Source organism: Phanerochaete carnosa, assembly GCF_000300595.1.
Source record: "Phanerochaete carnosa HHB-10118-sp unplaced genomic scaffold PHACAscaffold_6, whole genome shotgun sequence".
Classification (NCBI taxonomy): domain Eukaryota; kingdom Fungi; phylum Basidiomycota; class Agaricomycetes; order Polyporales; family Phanerochaetaceae; genus Phanerochaete; species Phanerochaete carnosa.
In genome coordinates, this window is record NW_006767633.1 from 528,635 (window position 1) to 550,506 (window position 21,872).

At 54.4% G+C, this 21,872-nt stretch overlaps 6 protein-coding genes across 6 annotated transcripts; 5 read left to right on the forward strand and 1 right to left on the reverse strand.

The window, feature by feature from the left end:
* Positions 1 to 1,592: 1,592 nt before the first annotated feature.
* PHACADRAFT_257547 (uncharacterized protein) lies at positions 1,593 to 3,753 on the reverse strand. Its single transcript, XM_007396643.1, has 7 exons — positions 3,549 to 3,753; positions 3,073 to 3,491; positions 3,003 to 3,022; positions 2,881 to 2,946; positions 2,412 to 2,819; positions 2,184 to 2,353; positions 1,593 to 2,129 (listed from the first exon to the last, which is right to left on the reverse strand). Exons 2-7 carry the CDS (start codon positions 3,267 to 3,269, stop codon positions 1,809 to 1,811), a joined length of 1,182 nt encoding a protein of 393 aa, XP_007396705.1. The 5' UTR covers positions 3,270 to 3,491; positions 3,549 to 3,753; the 3' UTR covers positions 1,593 to 1,808.
* Positions 3,754 to 4,778: 1,025 nt separating this feature from the next.
* PHACADRAFT_97745 (uncharacterized protein) lies at positions 4,779 to 7,559 on the forward strand (the record flags this gene model as incomplete). Its single annotated transcript, XM_007396644.1, has 8 exons — positions 4,779 to 4,982; positions 5,042 to 5,213; positions 5,265 to 5,692; positions 5,744 to 5,878; positions 5,928 to 6,813; positions 6,878 to 7,173; positions 7,229 to 7,384; positions 7,437 to 7,559. The coding sequence occupies 8 exons, from the start codon at positions 4,779 to 4,781 to the stop codon at positions 7,557 to 7,559; spliced, it is 2,400 nt and encodes a 799-aa protein (XP_007396706.1).
* Positions 7,560 to 8,967: 1,408 nt separating this feature from the next.
* PHACADRAFT_81332 (uncharacterized protein) lies at positions 8,968 to 9,192 on the forward strand (the record flags this gene model as incomplete). The annotated part of the gene is made up of 1 exon (XM_007396645.1): positions 8,968 to 9,192. A coding segment is annotated over one exon (225 nt), but the record flags the coding sequence as incomplete, so codon positions are not given.
* A 750-nt stretch (positions 9,193 to 9,942) lies between these two features.
* On the forward strand, positions 9,943 to 12,145 carry PHACADRAFT_257556 (uncharacterized protein). Its single transcript, XM_007396646.1, has one exon. It carries the CDS (start codon positions 10,055 to 10,057, stop codon positions 10,940 to 10,942), a length of 888 nt encoding a protein of 295 aa, XP_007396708.1. The 5' UTR covers positions 9,943 to 10,054; the 3' UTR covers positions 10,943 to 12,145.
* A 1,363-nt stretch (positions 12,146 to 13,508) lies between these two features.
* PHACADRAFT_174499 (uncharacterized protein) lies at positions 13,509 to 18,771 on the forward strand. Its single transcript, XM_007396647.1, has 16 exons — positions 13,509 to 13,757; positions 13,817 to 13,949; positions 14,028 to 14,171; positions 14,223 to 14,496; positions 14,547 to 14,729; positions 14,777 to 14,820; positions 14,874 to 14,962; positions 15,018 to 15,486; positions 15,538 to 15,679; positions 15,740 to 15,948; positions 15,998 to 16,076; positions 16,133 to 16,469; positions 16,523 to 16,772; positions 16,834 to 17,041; positions 17,104 to 17,542; positions 17,595 to 18,771. The coding sequence occupies exons 1-16, from the start codon at positions 13,570 to 13,572 to the stop codon at positions 17,926 to 17,928; spliced, it is 3,522 nt and encodes a 1,173-aa protein (XP_007396709.1). The 5' UTR covers positions 13,509 to 13,569; the 3' UTR covers positions 17,929 to 18,771.
* A 461-nt stretch (positions 18,772 to 19,232) lies between these two features.
* On the forward strand, positions 19,233 to 21,800 carry PHACADRAFT_257564 (uncharacterized protein). Its single transcript, XM_007396648.1, has 7 exons — positions 19,233 to 19,288; positions 19,406 to 19,538; positions 19,600 to 19,857; positions 19,913 to 19,995; positions 20,298 to 20,363; positions 20,413 to 20,625; positions 20,676 to 21,800. Exons 2-7 carry the CDS (start codon positions 19,451 to 19,453, stop codon positions 21,657 to 21,659), a joined length of 1,692 nt encoding a protein of 563 aa, XP_007396710.1. The 5' UTR covers positions 19,233 to 19,288; positions 19,406 to 19,450; the 3' UTR covers positions 21,660 to 21,800.
* Positions 21,801 to 21,872: the final 72 nt, after the last annotated feature.

Sequence of the window (21,872 nt, forward strand, 5' to 3'; positions counted from 1 at the left end):
GAATTTCCAGGCGGTTTTCGTTTAATTTACGAAGTTTACCCTCTGCTCTCCTCCGTCGACACAGACCTACGTAAATCGCGGTCTCATGCTCAGAACCATTCGTTGCGCTCTCTGAATAGCCCGTCATATGTATCCTTCCCACTAGAATCTGTTTGGACGGCCGGCTGCTCCTGACCCGTCGCGCTTTCTCACCATGCGTTACTCTGCTTCTCACTCATTCAGCGGTATTCCCTGCTGACGGAAAGACCACAAACGTCAGAATCGCCAATTACAGGGTATCTAATGCCGGACCACCTGACATGTACGCTGGCAAGAACCTCTGGCCGTGATGCGCCTCATCCTGACCCACACGTCTGCAACAACTTCTCAGAAGTAAAGCCGCGCTTGCAGCGCACAGAGCGGCAAGTTCGTTGCATATTCAGTCTCTAAACCTCCGTCGAAACCGTGGGTATTGATGTTTGACCGATGATAGGAAGCCTACATGTCGTCTGCGACGACTGGCGCCACGTCCTATACCCGTGGGAAGTGCTCGCGCAAACGTTCACATTGCCGCGCAGCCCCAGCTCCGCGAAGGGGAGGCGGTTGCTCGCCCTGTTAAGAGCAATCGAGGTCTCCTCGATTCGTTGCAGAGCCAATGAGTTCACGCCTGGCCTGACCTGCTGTTGCCAACGAGGTATCATGAGCAACATAGTGATGACGAAGTCTCCGAGCGCTGCAACGGCGAAGCTATGGCCGTAGGTACCTGACCTCAATCCGTTGCCGTAACGGTGTGCGGTTTGCGGCCGCGCAGAGACCGGAAGGTATCGTAGAGATAAACCTGTGCGACCTGTAGCTCCATGGTACAGGCTTGGGTCGGTAGGTCGGGTTCGCATGGCCCATAATATCCGATATCCCGAGATTTGTTCGAACGCTGACGCCCTCGGAAGCAGGTGGCGTAGAGCGGAAGGGAAACTCACCGCAGGACGAGCGTCTCCGTGATATGGCGCCTGGCAATCTCGGTGGTCTAGAGCTTGCTGTCTCGCCCAATCACGAGCATGTTTCTCAACCCGGGTGTAGCGCTTTTTTTTTTTTTCTTTCATTGCCTGCCAAGTTCTGCGCGTCAAGACTCAAGCACTCAAGACGCAATCTTTGACCCTGACGAATCGACTGTACAGTTTGGCTATATCCGCGCCGGTCGAGGAAACTCCATATGGTCGCGCTCCGCTCGAGTCCGCCTGTCTTGCTCACCTCGTGTCTTTGGCGGTCTTATCCTCTGCCTTCCCGTACGTCTCGATCAGTGGCGTATGAAACATGTTAATGTCCAAGTAGCCGTCAATATGCGCGGCCTGTGCGAGTTCGTTAGCTCGCGGTAAGCTTACCTCACGGCAAGACTCTGGAGCATCCTGCATTGTCGAACAGAAGATACAGCAGTTGAGCGGATACAGTGCCCATTCGGCCGGATAGTACCGTCACTGTAGAGGATTGGTGCTGAGAACTATAGATCAAGGGAGCAAGGGAGCACGACCCGTGTCGTTCCAGGATAGCAGACGACATCTTGGTTGGTACGCTGGACGGTATGCCGAAGGACTTGTCGGCCCATACAAATTCCCTCTGCAGCTCGTAAAGTACTTTGCAAGACTCCAACAGTGCCAGTAGCATACATAAATACTTAGCGAAGACCATACCAGTTCTGGAGGGAGTCAAATAAAGCAGAGCAGAACGTCCACATACCAACTGTTTGGCGATTTAGAGCGAACATCGATGTTACCCAACAGCATGCTAGTACATTTACTTCCCATCTAACTCTTAGCTCGCAACGACGATGCAGCCTACAAGATGTTCGGCGCAAAACCGAGGCGCTGGTTCCCAAGATCCCATACGCTATAGTAGTGCTTTAGCAAGCTGCCACCGATGATATTGAAGTCCTCGAAGGCGTTGATGAGCGTCTGGCACAGCTCTGGGTTACTTCTGAACGGTCCGACGCTGAGCTCGCTGCTCGGAATCGTCAACGTGAATGCCTCGCCCTCCTGTGAAGTGAACGTGAAAGAGATCTCCGCTGGAAGGGAGGAGATCTCGGAGCAGGCGATGCCGTAGGTACCCGGCTCATCGCTGTTGGGCTTGATGTTGGGCGAGATCTGAGCATAGACAGCCTGAATAAATTGAGGGTCAGAATATCACCTACACGGTAGAACAGAAGGATATACCTCGGTGTCGGCCTTGGGAAGCACGATGTTACTGGTACCGCTATCGAAGATGAAGACGCGCGATTGATTCAGCCCCGATGTTGACTCTCCGTTCACAGTGATGCCGGTAGACGTGAGCTGCCAGGCCTGGCTCTCCACCGCATCAACGAGAGTACCAAAGGTCAAGTCGCCTGCGTGTGTGAGACGACCCATCAATATGGCACGTAGGACATTGAACAGACAGCATACCAGTGAACTTCGTAGAGTCGATACCGCCTAACGTCAGCTCTGCATTGCCGACGGACTGAGGCGTCAAGTACAGGCTAAATAGCGATGGCAGGCCCTGTGCCTCCAGACCAGCAAACAGGCCAGTCGCAATGGGGCCCATGCCCTGGATACCGCTGAACGGATCTGGCGCGAACGTCGGCGTCTGGTCAGTGATGAGAAACAGGCTGACGTCGGGAACAGAGATGCCGCCGACGGTGACGGTATCAGTCGCGTTCCGCAGCGTGAGCTGCCAGTTGTTTCCCACCACGGGGTCAACGCCGACACCTGTGGCAAAAGTGATCGTGCCTGTGCTACCGCCGTCGACGAAGGTCGAACTCTCGGATGGGTCGAACTGGACTTGGTTCGCACATGCGGAACCGCAAAGGGTGCCTGTGCAATGCCAGGTGAGCAAACCAGTCGGACACCAATGTATTGGTTATAAGACGCGTACTAGCAAATTCTAGTGTTTGGCTTCCGGTGTCGAAAACCACGCTGATCGTCTGCGGCGGCGTGCCAACTGAGGCGAGGTCAGTCCACATGAACGAGATGATAGCATGGCGACTGCGCGCATACCTCCGATATCGCCAAACCATCTGTCATGTCACATTTAGAATGAACCGACTACGCCGTGAGAACTACTCACTGAAGGTCAGTTCCGTTGAAGTAGTCGGCAAGAGGTACACCGATAGGAGAAAGTGCACGACGGGCGTGAGGAGCACCTCTGGCAACCTTGCGGGACGTAAGCGAGATCGTCTGTGGTACACCTCGAGGACGAGGGGTGGCCGGGCTAGCGCTCGCGCACAATGCGAGGAGCAAAGTTGTCAACGTCGCGCACAACATAATCGTGGCTCGGAGGATGCAGGAGACGACCTGAGAAAAAGCGTGGCTGCAGACTGGTCGCATTTATACGCCCCCGTGGTACTGGCGCCACATTTCGGGCGGGCTTTCAGGCACCGAAGCGCATGCGAGAGAAGGATCAACCCTGTTGATGCTCGCCCAGGCTCGGGGTAGCCAGCGGGATTCAAGGCCACATGAGCGGTGCCAAGGGCAGTGCGCTGGAAACTTCAGCAGAGGCGCAAGCTTTAGCACTTATACGGGCAAGGACATAGGCATACGCACATGGGAGAGAAGGCAGGAACTTGGCAGGTGCAAGGACACGGTAGGCGTAGTCAAGCAGTATCCATCAGTCACGAGTCTGCCGAAGCGTCTCCTAGGCCAGGAATGGTATGAACTTCGTTCGCGTATCTGCGAGGAGCTGTGTATGTTTTGTTTCACTAGGGCCAATGTCGTAACTCGCGATGGTTCGCGAGTAAGGCGATGCAGATAGCGACGAAGCCGACCGTGCAAGTTTTCTGGGCCCACACTTGCAGCTCATAACCAGTAGCTTTGCACTTCAGGAATAGAAGGAGAAAAAAGTGTGTTTCTTGCATGAATGACAAAGGCACTCACGCAGCACTGAACTGAGCGTAACTTCTCAAGGTACTTATGCCGCCGCTCTGACAACAAGAAGTAGTAGGGCCTGATTAAAGTCTGATGGACTGCATCGCGAAGGGGACATGCTTACACCTAGCCTTGATATGATATGATGACAAGGAACGAGACAGAACACAAGTTACGGTAAAGGCATTTGAACACGAATGTGGCTGATACCCCTCCGTTCAATCTCAGCGCGATATAATCTGGTCTCCGATTAACAAGGGGCGAGTCAATTCGATCTCCGCAATCTCCACTCAAAGCCAAGATAATGACCGCGTCTCGTGGATCGAGTCCCACCACGTCCCAACTACCACCTGGCAACAGATTCTATGGTATACCTACTCTGTTTCTTGTGTTTTGCAGTGTTAATCTGTCTGTAGCCTGCCCCTCGTCGTATCACCAAGCGCCGCCGCTCGGCTTCGCCTGCGAGAGGTCCACCACCTGCGGCCGTACCCACAGCTTCCGGACGCGACGCCGACGAGAGCTCTTCACTTCCTCCCTCATCGCCCCCTGCGCCCTTCTCCGATACGGACGAAAGTCTTGATGAACGAGATGCTGTGCCAGACGCTGACGAAATACCAGAAGAAGAGGAGGATGGGGAGGATCTGTTCGGTGAAAATCTCGAAGAGTGAGTCTGAAGTCGTGGTCTCCCCCTTTCGACGCGGCATGCGTCTTGTATCGCCCCCCACAATGCTTTACCGTCACTTTGCATTCTTTTGACGCGTCGTAGCTCGGTGACTGACCACGTCTTTTCTGCGCGTTAGTGACTACGCTGTGAACGAAGCTCTTGATCGCTACTCCGACGCAGATATCGATGATGACGAGGAGCTCCAAGAAATGACTGCAGCTCAACGGAGAGCGGCGGAAGCAAAAATGGCTCGCCGCGATAGGCTGGAACGACGCGGCGGACGAGGTGCACGTGCATCCAGGCGAGCGCGTTACCCGGGCTTCCTGGAATCCGACGACATGGAAGACGAGGATACGGGCGAAGGTGGTCTGCTTTCACAAATGAAACGTCGCACAAGAAGGCAGTATGATGAGCGCCGCGACATGGACGACCTTGAGGGTGTTGAAGACGTAAGTCCCGCGGTCTTTCCTCTTTCGTTCCGCCCTGATCGTCCGCCGTCGTCGCATAGGAAATCCCGCTTGAGCAACTGAGCGATATCAAGGCGAAGTCTATTGCTGAGTGGATCGCCAACGAACGTGTCCGCCGTTCGATTGTCAGGCATTTTCGGCAGTTCTTGATGACTTACGTTGACGACAATGGCGCGTCAGTGTACGGCCAGCGGATTCGTAACCTTGGTGAAAGTGCGCAGGTCATTTTTTCGCTGTCATTCGCATATTCACGCCACTCTTCAGACAACTCGGAGTCGCTGGAGGTCTCCTATCTTCATCTAGCCATGTCCAAGCCGATTCTCGCTTACTTCCTCACAAATTCTCCTTCCGCAATGCTGGCAATCTTTGACGAGGTCGCCCTGAATGCCATCCTCGTCTATTACCCTTCATATGAGCGGATCCACTCGGAGGTGCATGTGCGCATTACGGACCTGCCCCTCAGCTCGTCCCTCCGTGATCTCCGTCGCAGTAACTTGAATAATCTCGTCCGAGTATCTGGAGTCGTGACCAGGCGTACTGGCGTCTTCCCTCAGCTGAAATACGTTAAGTTCGACTGCAGAAAGTGCGGCGCGGTTCTCGGTCCGTTTTACCAGGATGCGACGAAGGAGGTTAGAATCAGCTATTGTCCTAATTGCGAGAGCAAAGGCCCCTTCTCCGTGAATTCAGAGCAGGTGAGCATAGCTATGGCTCTACACGACTCTTAAGTGACCCGTGTTTTATAGACTGTGTACAGGAACTACCAGAAGATGACTCTGCAGGAGTCTCCCGGCTCTGTTCCTCCCGGTCGTCTGCCTAGGCACCGCGAGGTTGTGCTTCTCTGGGACTTGATCGATTCTGCCAAGCCTGGCGAAGAGATCGTAAGCACTGCCGGTCTTCTGAGTGATCCTGAGCTTACAGCCACAACAGGAAGTTACGGGCATCTACCGCAATAACTTCGATGCCTCGCTGAACTCGAAGAATGGCTTCCCTGTGTTCTCAACTATCATTGAGGCGAACCACGTCAACAAGAAGGAAGATCAGTTCGCTGCATTCCGTCTTACGGAGGAGGACGAAAAAGAAATTCGCGCGTTAGCACGAGATGACCGCATTCGAAAACGCATCATCAAGTCCATTGCCCCTTCCATCTACGGACACGAGGACATCAAAACCGCCATCGCGTTGTCTTTGTTCAGTGGTGTCTCCAAAAATATCAACCGGAAGCACCCTCTTCGTGGTGATATTAACGTACTCTTGTTGGGAGATCCCGGTACTGCCAAGTCGCAATTCCTCAAGTACGTCGAGAAAACAGCGCACCGTTCCGTCTTCGCCACTGGCCAGGGTGCTTCCGCCGTCGGTCTTACCGCGAGTGTGCGCAGAGACCCTGTGACCTGCGAATGGACGCTCGAGGGAGGTGCACTCGTTCTTGCAGACAAGGGCACCTGTCTGATCGATGAGTTTGACAAAATGAACGACGCGGACCGAACGTCAATCCACGAGGCCATGGAGCAACAGTCCATCTCAATATCCAAGGCTGGTATTGTCACGACCTTGCAGGCGCGCTGCGCCGTCATTGCTGCGGCTAACCCGATCCGCGGCCGTTACAACCCGACGATCCCCTTCCAGCAGAACGTCGAGCTCACCGAGCCAATTCTGTCGCGTTTCGACGTCTTATGTGTCGTCAAAGATGCCGTTGACCCTGTCCAGGACGAGTTGCTCGCACGGTTCGTCGTCGGCAGCCACCTGCGGAGTCATCCCAAATTTGACGCGGATAAGGATGAGATGAACGTCGGGACGACGCTTGATGCAGATGTGGGTCGCGTTCGCTCATTCTCAGGCCCGCCATAATATTAATGTATTCCCACAGCTGATTCCTCAAGACACTCTCCGGAAGTACATTATGTATGCCCGCGAGAAGGTCCGCCCCAAGCTGTACGACATGGACCAGGAGAAGCTTTCTCGGCTCTTCGCCGATCTCCGTCGCGAATCGCTCGCAACTGGCTCGTACCCCATCACCGTCCGCCATCTCGAAAGTATGATCCGCATGGCAGAGGCGAGCGCGAAGATGGCGCTGCGCGAGTACGTGCGCGCAGACGACATTGACACGGCAATCTCTGTCGCTGTCGGCAGCTTCATCAACGCGCAGAAGATGTCGATCAAGAAAACTCTAGAGCGGGTATGTGTCAGATTCGTACTCTTTCTCTTTGCGGGACTGATGTAGTCGTGCGCAGGGCTTCCGCAAGTACCTCACTCAAGCGCGCGATCACGAAGAACTACTCGCATTCCTCTTGGGTCAAGTTGTCAAAGAAAAGGTTCGCCTGTTTCAGGTCCAACGGCACCAACAGCCGGATTTTGTTACAGTCAAGGCCTCCGAACTCGATGAAAGAGTATGTGGTTCTGTAGCCACTGCGGGGAGTCCGCTAATCAGAATTTATACAGGCGAAAGAGCACGACATCTATGACACTGCGCCCTTCCTGCGCTCGAAGCTGTTCGCCGCGAACGGCTACAAGCTGAAAGACGATGGCATCATTGAGAAGGCATTCCGTCGGGGCGACGAGTAGAAAATTATTCCGTATCGGGCTTTCCAGGGATTGTATATGTAAGACTAGTCTTGGGTCATGTATTACTATTGTTCGCCGCCCTGCTCAATCGCATCTTTTTCACATCGATGCTGCGACTGCCGCGGGCCGCGCTCCAGGAGTTGATAGGAAGCCGCTTCGGTGGGCACATTAGCTTGTGCAGAATTCCGTTGACTCCATGGGAGATGCCAGACTTCTGAGACAGCCTCAGCTGCCACAAGATGCTATTACACGGCGCCTGGGATCTGGCTGCCACCGCTACCTATTGTCCTCTCTCCATCAAGATGACATCCAGGCTTCGACGTCTCATATTGTACGATGCAGCACTTGTACCCCTGATGCCGTAAGATCTAGATGCGAAGGAGCCGTTGGGGTGGTACTTCTAAGGCACGAGGGCCGGGCTGGTAGGGCATCTTTGGGATGCAGACCCAGATATTTCTCAGGACGAGCGGAGAAAGCAAGGGCGGGTAGAGAATGAAGGAGGTGCCATGACGACTCTTCTATTTGTCTGAGTAATAGTCTCATGAGCACGGGGTTTAAATTGCGTCTTGACTACTAGTTCGGCCAGGCTGGCTGAGGAAACCTGTGGCAAGCTCCAACAGCATACTTACCCGAGAATAACGCACAGAGAAGAGCAGAGACAGAGAAAATTATTCATGTTATTTTTGCTGCTCGCACCTTTTTTCTTGGAACAGTGGCCAACGAGGGAGTAGCTCAGATATTTATATTCAAAGGGCGCATCATTGCCCGAAATGGTAGCGGGGCGGGGAGCCAAACAAAGCCACAACCTACACTCGTCCCTACTGCAATTTGTCTTATTCACGTCGTTACGCACTCTTTTGAGCACTGCGCCTTAGCTACGACTAATGCCTCACTCCGTACTCCCTTTGGCCTGCCGTCCCGCTCGCTCTTGCCCCGAGAATGATGCCGGTAGTTAGGCGCCTGACTGTTCGCTGCGTCGGTCGACATTCTCATTCTAAGCTGCGAACGGCTCGAGAAGGAGGGGCTCACAGGTGATTCCAAGCATGATTAATTCCTCAGGTTTGTAGTTGTTCTGGCCGGGTCAGTCGTTCGGTGCGACGGTGTCAACACATATTTGGGTGGACCCACAGAGCCATCGCGGTGCACAACAGTTGGCGGGCGGTGAAATACAACCAACCCGACAGTCTTCGTCCTGGTTTCCCACCATCCCGCGCACAACTCGACTATAGCGGGGCCTCTCGAGGGCTTCCAGCCACCCACAACAACGACCGCGACCTCGGGTCTTCACTATCTTTAGGCGCCATAGTTCAATATGACCCCGCTAATTGACACTCCCTCGACCAACCCCGACGATCTCTCCGAACACGTCGATGAAGAGCCTGCTGTCGATCCCGACACGGGCAAGAAGATCCTCCGACCACGAAACGCGTGGATCCTCTTTCGCAACGAGATGCTCGATCGCGTTCCACGCCTCCCTGACGGCTCCCGTCAGCCCATGGCCGATGCGTCCAAGATCATATCTGCGTGGTGGAAGCAAGTAAGCCCAGAGGAAAAGTATCGCTATGAGCTCCAAGCAGAGCAGGAGAAGGAGGAACATAAGCGAAAGTATCCCAATTATCGCTTTCAGCCAAAGTCGAAGATGCAGAAGGCGAAGGAGAAGGCGGCAAAGAGGGAGGCAGTAAAGAAAGCGCAGCTGCAGAGCAAGGTAAAGACGCGCGCGTCGACGCCGCCGCAGGCGTACGCGACGTCGCACGCCACATCCTACCTTGCTGCTGCGTTGGCAAACCAGGCCAACCAGACCGCCGCCACAACTCCCATGCCCGCCTACGGACGCGAGGGTCCGTCTCCCCCGCTTTCTTTGGCGTCAACTCCCACCACCACCCCCAGTCCCTTCCCATTGTCAGATTTTGAGCAAGGATCTTCGACGTCCACGTCCGCCACCTCCGCCCAGGCTCTGCCATCACCCTCAGACGCGCTTGGCCTTGGTCTGCCTTCACCTCTCAACTTCAACGGGCAGGACGAGGCGAATGCGCGTGTGCCCCAGCGTCCGCCGGCTAGGCTGCCACCACGAAAGAAAGGGCCGAAGATCAAGACAGACTTGTCTTCAGAGGCCACGTCGTTCTCCAGCAGCGCCGCACGAGCTCAGACTCCCGCCACTGGTACACCGTCGGCGCTATCACCACTACCATGGCCTCTACCCAACGACGATGCGCGACAACCGCCACCACAGTCGCGCGAGCCCTCTCCTGCTAGTTCGACTGGCCCACCATCGGCCCCATCGTCCGATCTGTGGGACGTCGCGAACTCCTACAATCCTGTCTCTGGTTGCTCTGACAATCTCTCTCTTGACCTGGTTCGTGTTAATACCTTGCTCTTGATCACAATATTTACGTGTCATGTAGAACCTCGCCATCCCAGACCCTTACAGCGAAGACTTCTTCAATCACATATCCTTCGGCGCCTCTGCTCTGCATGAGAACGAAGGTATCTTCTCGATGTCGATGGACTCCTTTGCCGGTCACCAGCTCCCGGACCAATTCGACGTCTCTCTGACTGCTTCCGCTCCAATGATTGCGTCCGACCTCTCGCAGTCGTTCAGTGACTTTTTGAATACCTTCGACTTCCGTGCCCATTCTGGCGATCCCCTTCAAGACCCGTCGCCGCCGCACGTCGACACCGTCCCGGAGCTTGATCCTAGCCCCGAAATTTGGCAGATGTGGACCAGGACAGATAATGCGTCGAGCGACGTGCTGCCGTCTGCTGCGCTTACTGCGGGCCACGAGCTCCCACCATACGACCAGATGCACATGGAGCAGTCGATGGTGCAAGAGTCTACGCCTTCCGCGGATTACCTGCACACGTTTCCAGAAGTCGTTCACGAAGAATCAATACAAGCCCAAGGGCCGCCACAGGTGCAACAACAGCCAGACTCCTCGCAACGGCTTGCGATACCATCTCACTACCCACCTCATCTTGCAGAGGACCCCGATTTCGTGGAAGTATATGCACAGTATGTTTCCAAAATGCAGCAACGGTGCATACAGGCAAATGCGCATGCCGGGCCGCACCATGACCATCTCACATACACGCCACAGGACCAACCGCAATCGCAGGTTACCCATGACGAAGTCCAGTATCAGGCGCAGGCGTACACGCCCAACGGGTTGCACCATACGTCGTATTCAGAGCCGCAGCCACTCTCGCCGCCGTCGAGCACTTCGGGCGACGTGCATTGCGGGAGCGGCTACGTCCCTCCCTCAGGAGCTGCGACTACGATTGGTCTGCGCAGAGTTGGGGGTACCTGGAGGCCGCCGGTCGGCCCGCCACCCTCAGAGGATTCCACTTCGCGAGTTCCGTCCTGGGGTAGCGTCGCGTCCACGTAGATCTGTTCACAAAACATCATGACCATCACGACTCATTGCATAGTTCATCGCTTATGGAGACATGTGTACATATTCCTCATCTATGGTGAGTCAGCAAGCCGTTCCTGCACCGGACGTGTGCTGATGCCTATTAGTTTATCATTATTTCTCTCTCAATCTGCACGAGCTCTTACCCCTCAAACTACATCGCTGTATCGTCCACAAAGAAAGCTCACCTAATTCGTCTCCCCCCTGTCTCACGCCTCAGGCAACTCCCTTTGCAATCGTCGAATTACATGTCTTGCTGCACTTCCTTCGCTTTTCTACCGTCCACAGTCTGTTATGCCCCCATCATTTCTCCGTTGCTTTCTTCGCATAAGTACTCATTTCATGCGTGCGCCCCGCCGTAGATCTGTTCATCAATCAACACTCACCACTTCTGCTTCTGCCCTCGCAACTCATCCCCATTCTGTACGCCTTTACATTACCGTTTATACGCCATTACACCTCTCGGGTGCCTCACTGAAGCCTCTCCTTTGGTTTGGCTTGACGTACTTGCTTATAGTCGTCGCATCTGACTTTATCCTCTCCTTCCTGTAAATATTAACGAAGGGTTGAATCTCGGGGCACTGTACAGGTTGCTTAACATCCTTGCTTTGCTAAACTCACCGGCGTGCATGTCCCCCAGGTCCGCGCTATTCTACGCCGGCGCCAACCCTGAGATGATGTCTACTGCGAAAATCATTGTCCTCGAGAGCCATTGTCCTTCCGACGCTCTGCGGCAGGAGGTCTCAGTGTAGGTGAGTGTGTCTACGCTGTTTCTGTCTGCCTACAATTGATAATTGATTCCGCGTGGAAGGTCTCAGTGCGCAGCCATCTACTGGCCTCGAGGTTAGTAGGCGGCGTCACCCTTACCTCTCAGTCTAAATCTGGCATGGATCCGTGATGCGGAGGTGCTCACTCGCGTTGGTAGACCATGCGCGGAGCCAAGTACGTAAAGGCTTTCGCCAGCATCAGCGTCGGCCCCAGAGTCCGCAAAGGACGCGGAACAGAACCCGCCTTTGGCCTCAGCTGGATGGACGTCTCGGCTGCGCCCCGCAATTGCGTCGCGCATCTTGAGGTGTCATCTCGTACATCTGTGGGTCGGAGCTGGTATGCGCCTGCACTCGCTACTGGTGTCGCTGAGCGCGACCCGATTCTGAGGTAGGGGCGGCGCGGTTCGGGAAGGCTGGCAACTTTTCCCGTTGGTTACTCAGGCCTTTATATACAGCCCCATGAACAGCGTTGATCTGTCGCATCAACCATTGTTCGTCTTAGCATGTTTTCGCGCCCCGCTAGGCAGACAGTGAGTGTCCGACCGGACACCGGAGCTTGATGCCCAGGGTCTCTGCACAGGCTGACTGTGCTCTATGCTCCACCGCCTCTGTTGTATGGGCGCAGTACGAATGTGCGCCTACGGACAAGCTAGTACTATTTCATGCTGTTGGGTTGTGCTGAGAGTCCGGCGTAGGTTGGCTCGTCGCCTGAAGGTTCTATACTGAGTATACAGTAATGCAAAGCTAGCGGCCCATACTAGAACCCAGATCATAGTTCTGGACACCCGAGCCCCTTTCCGGTAGGTAGCATACTCATGTGCTTTGCCCGCCGCAGTCGGACTGAGTTTGCTCGCCGCTGAACAGTATCATAGGTGAGCGGCTGCGCTTTGCTAGTTCACTTCTTGTGCTGAAAATTATTCCTAGTGCCCTCACACGCACCAGGCCTCTTATACGATGTCACTGAATGCTCCAGATACCACCATCCAGACTCACGATGGGATCCCACGTCGCGCCTTGCTGTCCAGATTCTATCATCCGGTGCGAGATAAAATTGAATGCTCGGGTTTTGCTTCACACAGCAGAATAGCCCTATTATGTTAGGCTGTCATCAAGGGACAGCTCCAGCTCTGACTAATGTGGCAGACAGAGCAGACATCAGTGAGATTTTTCAGGTATTGTAGGATCCGACGATTCTTTTGTTGTATGTACAGCTGTGTACGAAATTTAGTGACACCGCCAACTATCCAAGCTTTTCTGCAGGGCTCAGGCCGAGCCCAAAAAGCTCTGGGACAGACAAAGGAAGTGATGAGTCTGCCTGGGTTCGGACTGAGGACGACGGATGCAATAACCAACCCTGGCACCGACCCTGCAGACTAAGGCTGTGTTGCTTGGATACTTCAATATGCGCACAGTTCTTGGATGACAGTGGCGGAATTCTTATTTACCAATCTTTGGTAACCCAGAAACACTTCTGCATTACTGCGATGGTCAGATTGCTGGCCCTACATGCAGAACAACAGCGCAACCTGAGCATGGTTCATTGAAAGATGTTTACACTACGTCCGTATACGTATTTACAGCTCAAGTGCTATGTGAAAGGGTCACTGAGCTAGCATCCACTGTACGCCATGTAGTTTGTACTTCGTTGTCATATGTGCTGAATGGAGTTCTCTGTTTGGGTTCAATCGCGACGCTTCCTAGTATGGATATCGGCGGTAATGCGCCATGACGCGCCCACCTTCGATCCCAAATTTAACGCCAGACGTCTTGTTCTTGACCGCCACGCCGCCTTATTATTGAATCTATTGCAGCTTATGCACTGTCGCTGAGAGAATGGACCTCTCGCCGCCTAACGGCACACATCCTGCTGAAGGAATTCCTTACGGTCTACCCGACTCGCCCTCGATCGAACAGCTCGAACACGAACTGCCGTCCGTGAGCGATGGGCAGGTGCCGCTAGGGGAGCTTGTTTCCAGAGTTGCTCAGGCTGTCTATGCAGAACTGACCGAGCTGGCCGAAACGTACGTTCCCGCCTTGTCATCCAATATAGCTGCTAGACTTGGCTAGATTTTACCCACAGCATGCCCCACATGTCCGACATTCAGCGGAAACGGACCCTCGCGGAATGGGTCGTGAAAACCAAGAAACAAATTGTCAAGCTCTACGCTGTAGTCAAGTGGTCTAGAGATGCTGCGGTCGTTCAGAAGGCTATGGTACGCATCTCCGTCCTGACAAGGCGTCATGGCTTGCTAACGTCGCGGTAGAACATCACGGGGTTCCTAATGGACCAGAACCGCCAATTCGAAGATGTTATCAATAGTCTGAAGTTCTCTAAGGACAACCTTGACTCTGCTCGACTACGGAATCACGACCTCCTCACATCCCTCGATGTCTTGACCACAGGTTCCTACCGCCGCCTGCCTTCCTCTATCAAGGTTGGGTTCAACATCGACTTCCCAAAACTAACATCTGACATGCGGATATAGAAATTTGTCGTACCACCCACCCCACTCGCTAACGACCAAGTCAGTCAAACATTGGCAGACGTGGAAGACACCATGCGCTATCGTTTACGCATGCATGAGTTAATTCCGCGCAAGATGTCTCATTACCGAGTCGCAGATGGACGCGTCCACTTCATTGCATCCAAGCTGTTTGAGGTGTCTTTGTGCCTTTTGGGTGCAAAGAAAGAAGACGGCTGGTTCTTCGTGGATGTTGAGTTCCTTTTCTCTGTGGGCGGGGATGTTTCCGGCATGCAAGGTGCGTACTTGGTAGCGTTGGCTATGTTGTAGTTTAATTATATCTGTCAGACTTTCCTCGACGTCCGGCGGGGCCTTTAAAGAGACACATCACCGAAGAAGCGGATGCACGACTAGGATTTTACTTGCCGCCGCCTGAACCGCTTCCAGACGCGATAGTCCCGGAGCCCCCCAGGCCTCAGCTACCGGACGGTGTCTTTGATGCACCTCTTGTTCGTCTCTTCAACTTTCTACGTACGTATCGTACGGCTCCACTTATCTTCCTCCCTGACGATGTCCAGAGATGATGTCGCTATCATACCAGCTCGAAATTTTGTGGTATCAGGTATGAATATTACAACGTTTGCTTGCTTTCCTCGCAACTTATCTTGCCCATAGGCTGAGCGCATGCGCTCACTTGGTTGGGGTGAATACCTTAAGGTTGAGATGAGCAACGATCGCAAGACTCTCACCCTCACATATTGGCTGTATGTCACGCTGTATTTTTTTTATTCGTAATAAGAATGTTAATTCTAAACACAGTCGTAAGCCTCCGTCGCAACAGCAGGCTCAGCGAGCGAACGTGCCGAAGTTACCTCTGTTTGGAGGAACGCTCACAATATCCATAATCCCCACACAGCCTGCCCCACCATTATCCAAGCAACCTTCTACATCCTCCTTCCGTCCTTCGCAAAGCCAGACGCTCCCCTCGCAGTCGTCTCAAACTTCCCTCCGGCCTTCCCAAAGTCAAAAAGAGAATTCCGCACAGCAAAGCACGCAGCCATCGGTCGACGGGCGGTATCGACGGCCTCCAAAAGACAAAGTTCTCGTGGAGCTGCAGGAGCGTGCAAAGCTAATCGTCGCGGCAAAGGACCAGGCGAAAAGGGTCGGCAAACCATCAGACGAACCGGAGGGCATGGTGATGCATGTCGACTGGCAACCGCAGCCAGGAGCGTTGGGAGTCAACATAAAGCCGACGGACATGTCGATCTCTCCGGATGAACTCGTCATCGTCAGTAGTGCCATACAACCCGCTCGGTCGCTGGATCTCATACTCTTCTAGAATCCGGACGACTTGGACGTAGAAGCTCTTTTACGCAAAGTAATTTGGGTGCACTCGAAGAATCTCTTGCGTTACTTCGAGGTGCAGCTATCTTGGACTCAAGCATTCGAAACTGTTGATGAGGTTGTGCTCGATGTTGACGGTCAGCCGGGTTTTCCTGATTCTCCCGTCTCAACTGGCTGCTGACGCATCATTTTCTCAGAGTCTTCTTCGCATGCTGCCTTGCGTGTGAACCTCTGTGCCGACGAGACTGTTGTTATCACACTCGATCCGCGGACAGGTCGGCTCAACATCGCTGGTACGGGTGACTTGGCCGCAGCTGGCCACGGCCCAAGGTTTTCTGTCATTACTGTGGGGATCAATAACAATCCTACCGTATTGGTTGAGGCAATCATGACTCTGAGATACTATGTAGGAAACTCACTTATTCGAATGCAGCTAAGGCTAAATTTCTCTACAGACTATTGCAGATCTGGTTGAGCAGAAGGCGAACTATTTGGGACTGCAGACGTTTCGCCAGCGACCATTCCGGACCGAGGGTGCGTGTCATATTTCATCCCTTATATGATAGACTGTCTCATCGTTTTTGACTCAGAGCTCAAAAAACTCGGCCACCAAAGGGGCATGCTCTATATTCAGCTCTCGAGCTTTCCCATGCACTACCTGGTCGTCGTCATTACGGATCAGGACTTCCGCTATGCGCTCATATCCGCCCAGATCGTACCGGGTACGATGTACACCGAGATGATCATGGGAGACATTGGGTGGCTGGATGTGAGTCGCATACACGGTGGGGACCTTATCATCTCGCAGTCGGGTGCTGCTGCTATCCCGGTCGCAGAGACGGTGGCGAGTGATGTTGGGGCATCAAAAGGTCCCGTGAGGTTCAGACTGGAGACACAGGTCCTGCGCGAATTGTATGCTTATTGTTGGTAGGTCTTGGACCGTGTTATGCATCGCTGAACGCGCTAAATATACTTGATAGTGCTCGGGTAGCGTACACTAAGGTCGAACAGCAGCTGAAGTCGCGCGGTATCCCGTACACGCATGTCAATCCCTCGTTTGGATCCGGCATTATGTCCGCGCTTAATCACATACACTCGACGTTGGCCCGTTCCATACCGGCGCTGTGTGTGCAGTCGTCGGACATCCTTTCCGGTGCGCCAGCTGCTGAGGCTGCTATGCCGAACATACGTGTCATTCCTCTGAACTGGTGGGCCGATCAGAAAGTGCAGGCAAGCTAACTCCACCGTTCCTCCAATAATAGTTGTATATTGAGACATTGATCTACTCCAGGTCGTTACGTGCGTTAAACTGAAGTACGTGCAGCAACCCGTAGGCAAGCGGGCGGGGAGCGGGGCCGTCATAAGGCCATCGAAGCGAATTATCTACGACACGCGCGAGGCTGTGGTGACATTCCTCTCCGAGGACGTCGACAAATGTGTGGACGAGTTCCTGGAGGAGTGGGCCCGGGTGTCGAAGATGGTCGTCATCGCGCGAGAAGGTGGGTCGTCGCAACCCCAACGGCTTGCGACCCTTGCGCTGACTTTCTGTGTGTGTATGCAGTTGCGCAAATGTCGACCAACAAAAAGTGGACAGACGTGCGCTTGCTGTCGTTCGATCTGCAGACGGTCGAGTTTGCGTACGCCGAGGACTACACCGTCTCGATCACCTGCACCGACCAGCTGGCGCCCACCGGGGGCTCGTATGACCTGCGCTTCTCGCGAGTGAATGACGCTGCGGGCATGGATACCGACAGCGAAGACGTCGAGACGGTTTTGTCGCAGTACAACCCGCATGAAGACGTCGAGCAGTTCATGATCAACCTCTTGCGGTCAGGGTCGTTGTCGGCCTCGCTGCCCAAGCTTGTCGCCATGCTGCGGGACACGCTGCCAATCGTGGCCGAACTCGAGTATATCCGGGTCACAGCGCAAAAAGCGGGGGACAATGTTGATACGTTCGCGAGGTCAGCCGGATGGTTCAGAGTACTCTATGGCGATTTCAGGTGAGGCATCTTGCATGTGTGGTTATGTTCTTTCACTGACACTACACTCCAGACATGCACTCGACTTCAGATTAATGGCTGGTGCGCGAGTGTCCATCCTGGACGCGTCGAAGACGCTGTTCCAGATCGACGACAGGTCTGTGCCGCACAGTAGCCCGCCGGTGGAGAGCGAGCTCCTGCTGAAGCCGATTCCGGGCTTCAGCGCGCTCGTCACAGAGGCGTGCAAGGCCGTCGCGGGGACGGTTGGCCGCACGAAGGCTGCGCCTGTTGACGTTGGCGTGGTATGCGATGGCACCGCCCTGCGCACGGTGGCGCGGGCGCTGCACGAGCGGGTCGTGCAACGGCTCAAGGATGGGACGGTGACGGTGAAGACGGAGCCGACGTGACCGGGGTGGCGACGCCTCGGCCCTCCTCACGATCTGGAGTCCATTCCGGTCAAATTCGATGGCAATTTCAACTATGGACCCCTATGTATACGATTGAATACTGCCCTTGAACTGTCGATGCCAACTCCTTTCGTGCATGCACTCGCCCTCCCTCGTAAGACCATGATGAAGCTGGCGGAAAATGAGGTGAATGGTGAGCACGATGCAGGAGGGGAGATGCTGCTTATCTAGAGATTGCCATAACTGGACACTCGCGCTTATCAGATTGGTTTCCTTCTGCGCGGCCGAATCATCCACTTACTGAGTACTTGCCTTCCACCCACAAGCAACCCATATCGATCCACTCTGTGCTATTCTGACTCGCCACAAGGTCATCAGGTTCACCTTGTGGGTTCAGACAAAGTTACATTGACTTATGTACGCTGAGTCGAGCGTTAGCACTGTCGTATTTATCGACTGTGGTCCCAGTAGTTCCCGCCTGAACAGTTGTACCGTTGGTGCTTCCTCAGAGGGTATAGAACGTCTCGCTAACCCGGAGAGTTGCGACCGCGGCTTCTTGCCACGGAGCTTTGCAGTTGGAAGCTCTGCACGGGGGGTGCATAGGAATTCGTACGGAAGCATATGCCGCGAAACAGAGACCGCTCGGTCGCAAATTATCGGAGCATCGCGAGGGGCGACCAATGGGAGGCGGTGGCGGGCAATTCGTCGACTACAAACTTTGAACAGCGGGGCTGCCCCGATAGGTGCTATGTGCCGGGAACGAGATGCTGTATCCAGCCCGCATCCTGTGCCCGTTGCGGGAGCCCGATATCTAGAACGGTCGACTGATACTGGGTCGGCCGCTGTACAAACGACAGGGTTAAACCCTGCAAGTAGCTGCATTCTTGGGGCACATCCCGAGTGAATTGTCCTACAAATTTCGAAACATGGCGAGCTGAAGATACGAGATGGTCCCGAGATGGGTTGCAGAAGGCGATGGTCGGGTTAGGTGTCCACATATGGCATGCAAGGGGAATCACCTGCGCTTGGGATCTACCGTCTCGCTGTCGTGTGAGTTGTCTTCGAATTACTGCCAACGCATGCTTTCTCTGCCAAATATCTTTGTCTTGAACCTCGACGACGACGAGGAGTACGTTAACGTCCCGCGCGGGGGGCCGTCTGCGGACAATACCGGAAGGTAAAGGTCTAGTAACGTCCCGTGATTACACACCGTTTCCTCTTTTGGATGCAATAACGCTCGTGAATGGGGCTGCATCTTGGTATAAAACCTCGACCGCTCCTCCGCTTTCCTTTGCCCCATTTCGTCCCCTCACATCCTCTTAAACTACGGTTCTCGTCCGCGCTCGCTCTCCAGACCAAGGTAGCTACCTCCCCCAATTTTGCGGACCTCGCGGACCTCGGAATACCCGTCGCTGCACGGGCGAGATCCGACTTTGGTCATATGCGCATGACTTGGTCTGACGACTATTTAACCTAGGCGACATCCCCTCCGAGACCTTCTGAAGTATCCCTGCCAAGCACCATGGTCTACCACGGCTCTACTCCCTACGTGACTCCTCACATCCTCCACAAGCACTATGCTCAGTCCTTCGATGCCGAGACAAACAGCCGTACGTTTCCCCCTTCTCTATCTTCATCCCTCAATCGATCTGCTAACGGATGCTGCACCAGTCGTCGGCCGTGAGCTCGAGTATTTCTCGCAGGCAGGCTTTGACATGGAGCGCATCCAGATCAAGCGCAATGCTCCTGTCGCACTACTCTACGAGGACGCCATCCGGAACGAAGGTGCCATCATCTCCTCCACCGGCGCGCTGATTAACTTTTCCGGCAAGAAGACCGGCCGTAGCCCGAAGGACAAGCGCATCGTCTATGAGGAGACCTCCAAGGACGACATCTGGTGGGGATCAGTGAACATCAAGCTGGACGAGCGTACGTACTCTCCGTTCTTCGTGGAAGTCCGCTGACCGTGCTAATGTACCTGCAGACACCTTTGAGATCAACCGTGAACGTGCCATTGACTACCTGAATACTCGCGACAACGTGTATGTCTTTGACGGCTTTGCAGGGGTGAGTGTCCTATTACATCATGCCATATGTCCCAGGACTGCCCATCCCCTGCGAAGCACATTGACGGCGTCTTCAGGCGCGTCCCCGCGTGGTGTCGTTCGTGGCGCTTTACAATGCATCGATGCTCTTTGAGCGCCACAAACGCCTCCCGCTTCCTTCTCGCGAGGTGGCGAACCTGATTACCGGGTGTCGCGGTAATCGATACTCTACAGCATGTCCGGACTTCAGTGGGGGATATTTTTCAGCCTTTCCAACTCCTCATCTGCGCTTCTTGAACGACAGTGGCTCACCTCGTTGCATAGTGGGATCCCAAGTACCGTATCAAAGTCCGGGTTATTTGCGCTCGCGCCTACCACGCACTATTCATGGTCGGTAGTAACTCTATCATATCTTGACGTTTGCTGATGTTCTGCACAGAACAACATGTTGATTCGTCCGACGGAGGAAGAGCTGGCTAGTTTTGGCGAGCCTGACTTCACAATCTACAATGCCGGCCAGTTCCCTGCGAATCGTTTCACCAAGGGTATGTCCTCGACAACATCTGTCGAGATCAACTTCAAGCGCATGGAGATGGTCATCCTGGGCACCGAGTATGCCGGCGAGATGAAAAAGGGCGTCTTCTCGGTGATGGTAAGTACTGCTGATCTCTGTTATTCTTGTCCTCTGACATGCGTTCGTAGCACTACCTGCAACCAGTCAAGTTTGGCCAGCTCTCCCTCCACTCGTCCGCAAATGTCGGGATGGACAAGGGCGACGTCACACTTTTCTTCGGTCTTTCCGGTACCGGCAAGACCACGCTCTCCGCTGACCCACGCCGCTTGCTCATCGGCGATGATGAGCATGTCTGGTCCGACACTGGCGTTTTCAATATCGAAGGTGGCTGCTACGCCAAGTGTATCAACCTCTCTGCTGAAAAGGAGCCTGAGATTTTCAACGCCATCCGTTTTGGATCGATCCTCGAAAATGTCGTCTACAACCCCATAAACCGTGTATCCGACTATGACGATACGTCCATCACAGAGAACACTCGTTGCGCTTACCCCATCGAGTTCATCCCTAACGCGAAGATCCCCTGCGTAGTCGACCAGCAGCCCAGCAACATCATCATGCTCACCTGTGACGCCTTCGGTGTGCTCCCGCCTGTCGCCAAGCTCTCACCCGAGCAGGCACAGTACCACTTCCTGGCTGGCTACACCTCGAAAACACCCGGGACCGAGGACGGCGTGCTAGAGCCGATCCCGACGTTCTCGACGTGCTACTCGGCACCGTTTATCGCGCTGCACCCCGGACGGTACGCGGAGATGCTCGCGGAGCGGATGTCGAAGCACAACGTGGACTGCTGGTTGATCAACACGGGCTGGACGGGCGGCAAGTTCGGGACGGGCTCGCGCTGCCCGCTCAAGTACACGCGCCGGATCGTCGACGCCGTGCACTCGGGCGAGCTCGCCAAGGCCGAGTACGAGGCCTTTGACGTCTTCGGCCTCCAGATCCCGACCGCGCTCGAGGGTGTCCCGCGCGAGCTCCTGAACCCGCGCCTCGCGTGGAAGGACAGCGAGGCATTCGAGCGCGAGGTGCGCAAGCTCGGCGGCATGTTCCGAAAGGCGTTTGCCCTGTACGAGCGCGACGTCGACGAGAAGGTCAGGGCGGCCGGACCGCAGCTGTGAGGCACCGCGGGCGACGTGGCTTTCTCGTAACCGTTACTTGTTACCTTACATTCACATATCACAGTCTAGTGTGGATCGCGGACTTGTATCGAGTAGTTGAAATGTACCGTTAGGAATTGGATTATTCTAAAACGACTTCTGTGTGACTCAGAGATGTCATGGATTTCAAGCGCGGGAAATCTGACGATGAAGGCGGGTTGTGGCTGTGCTATC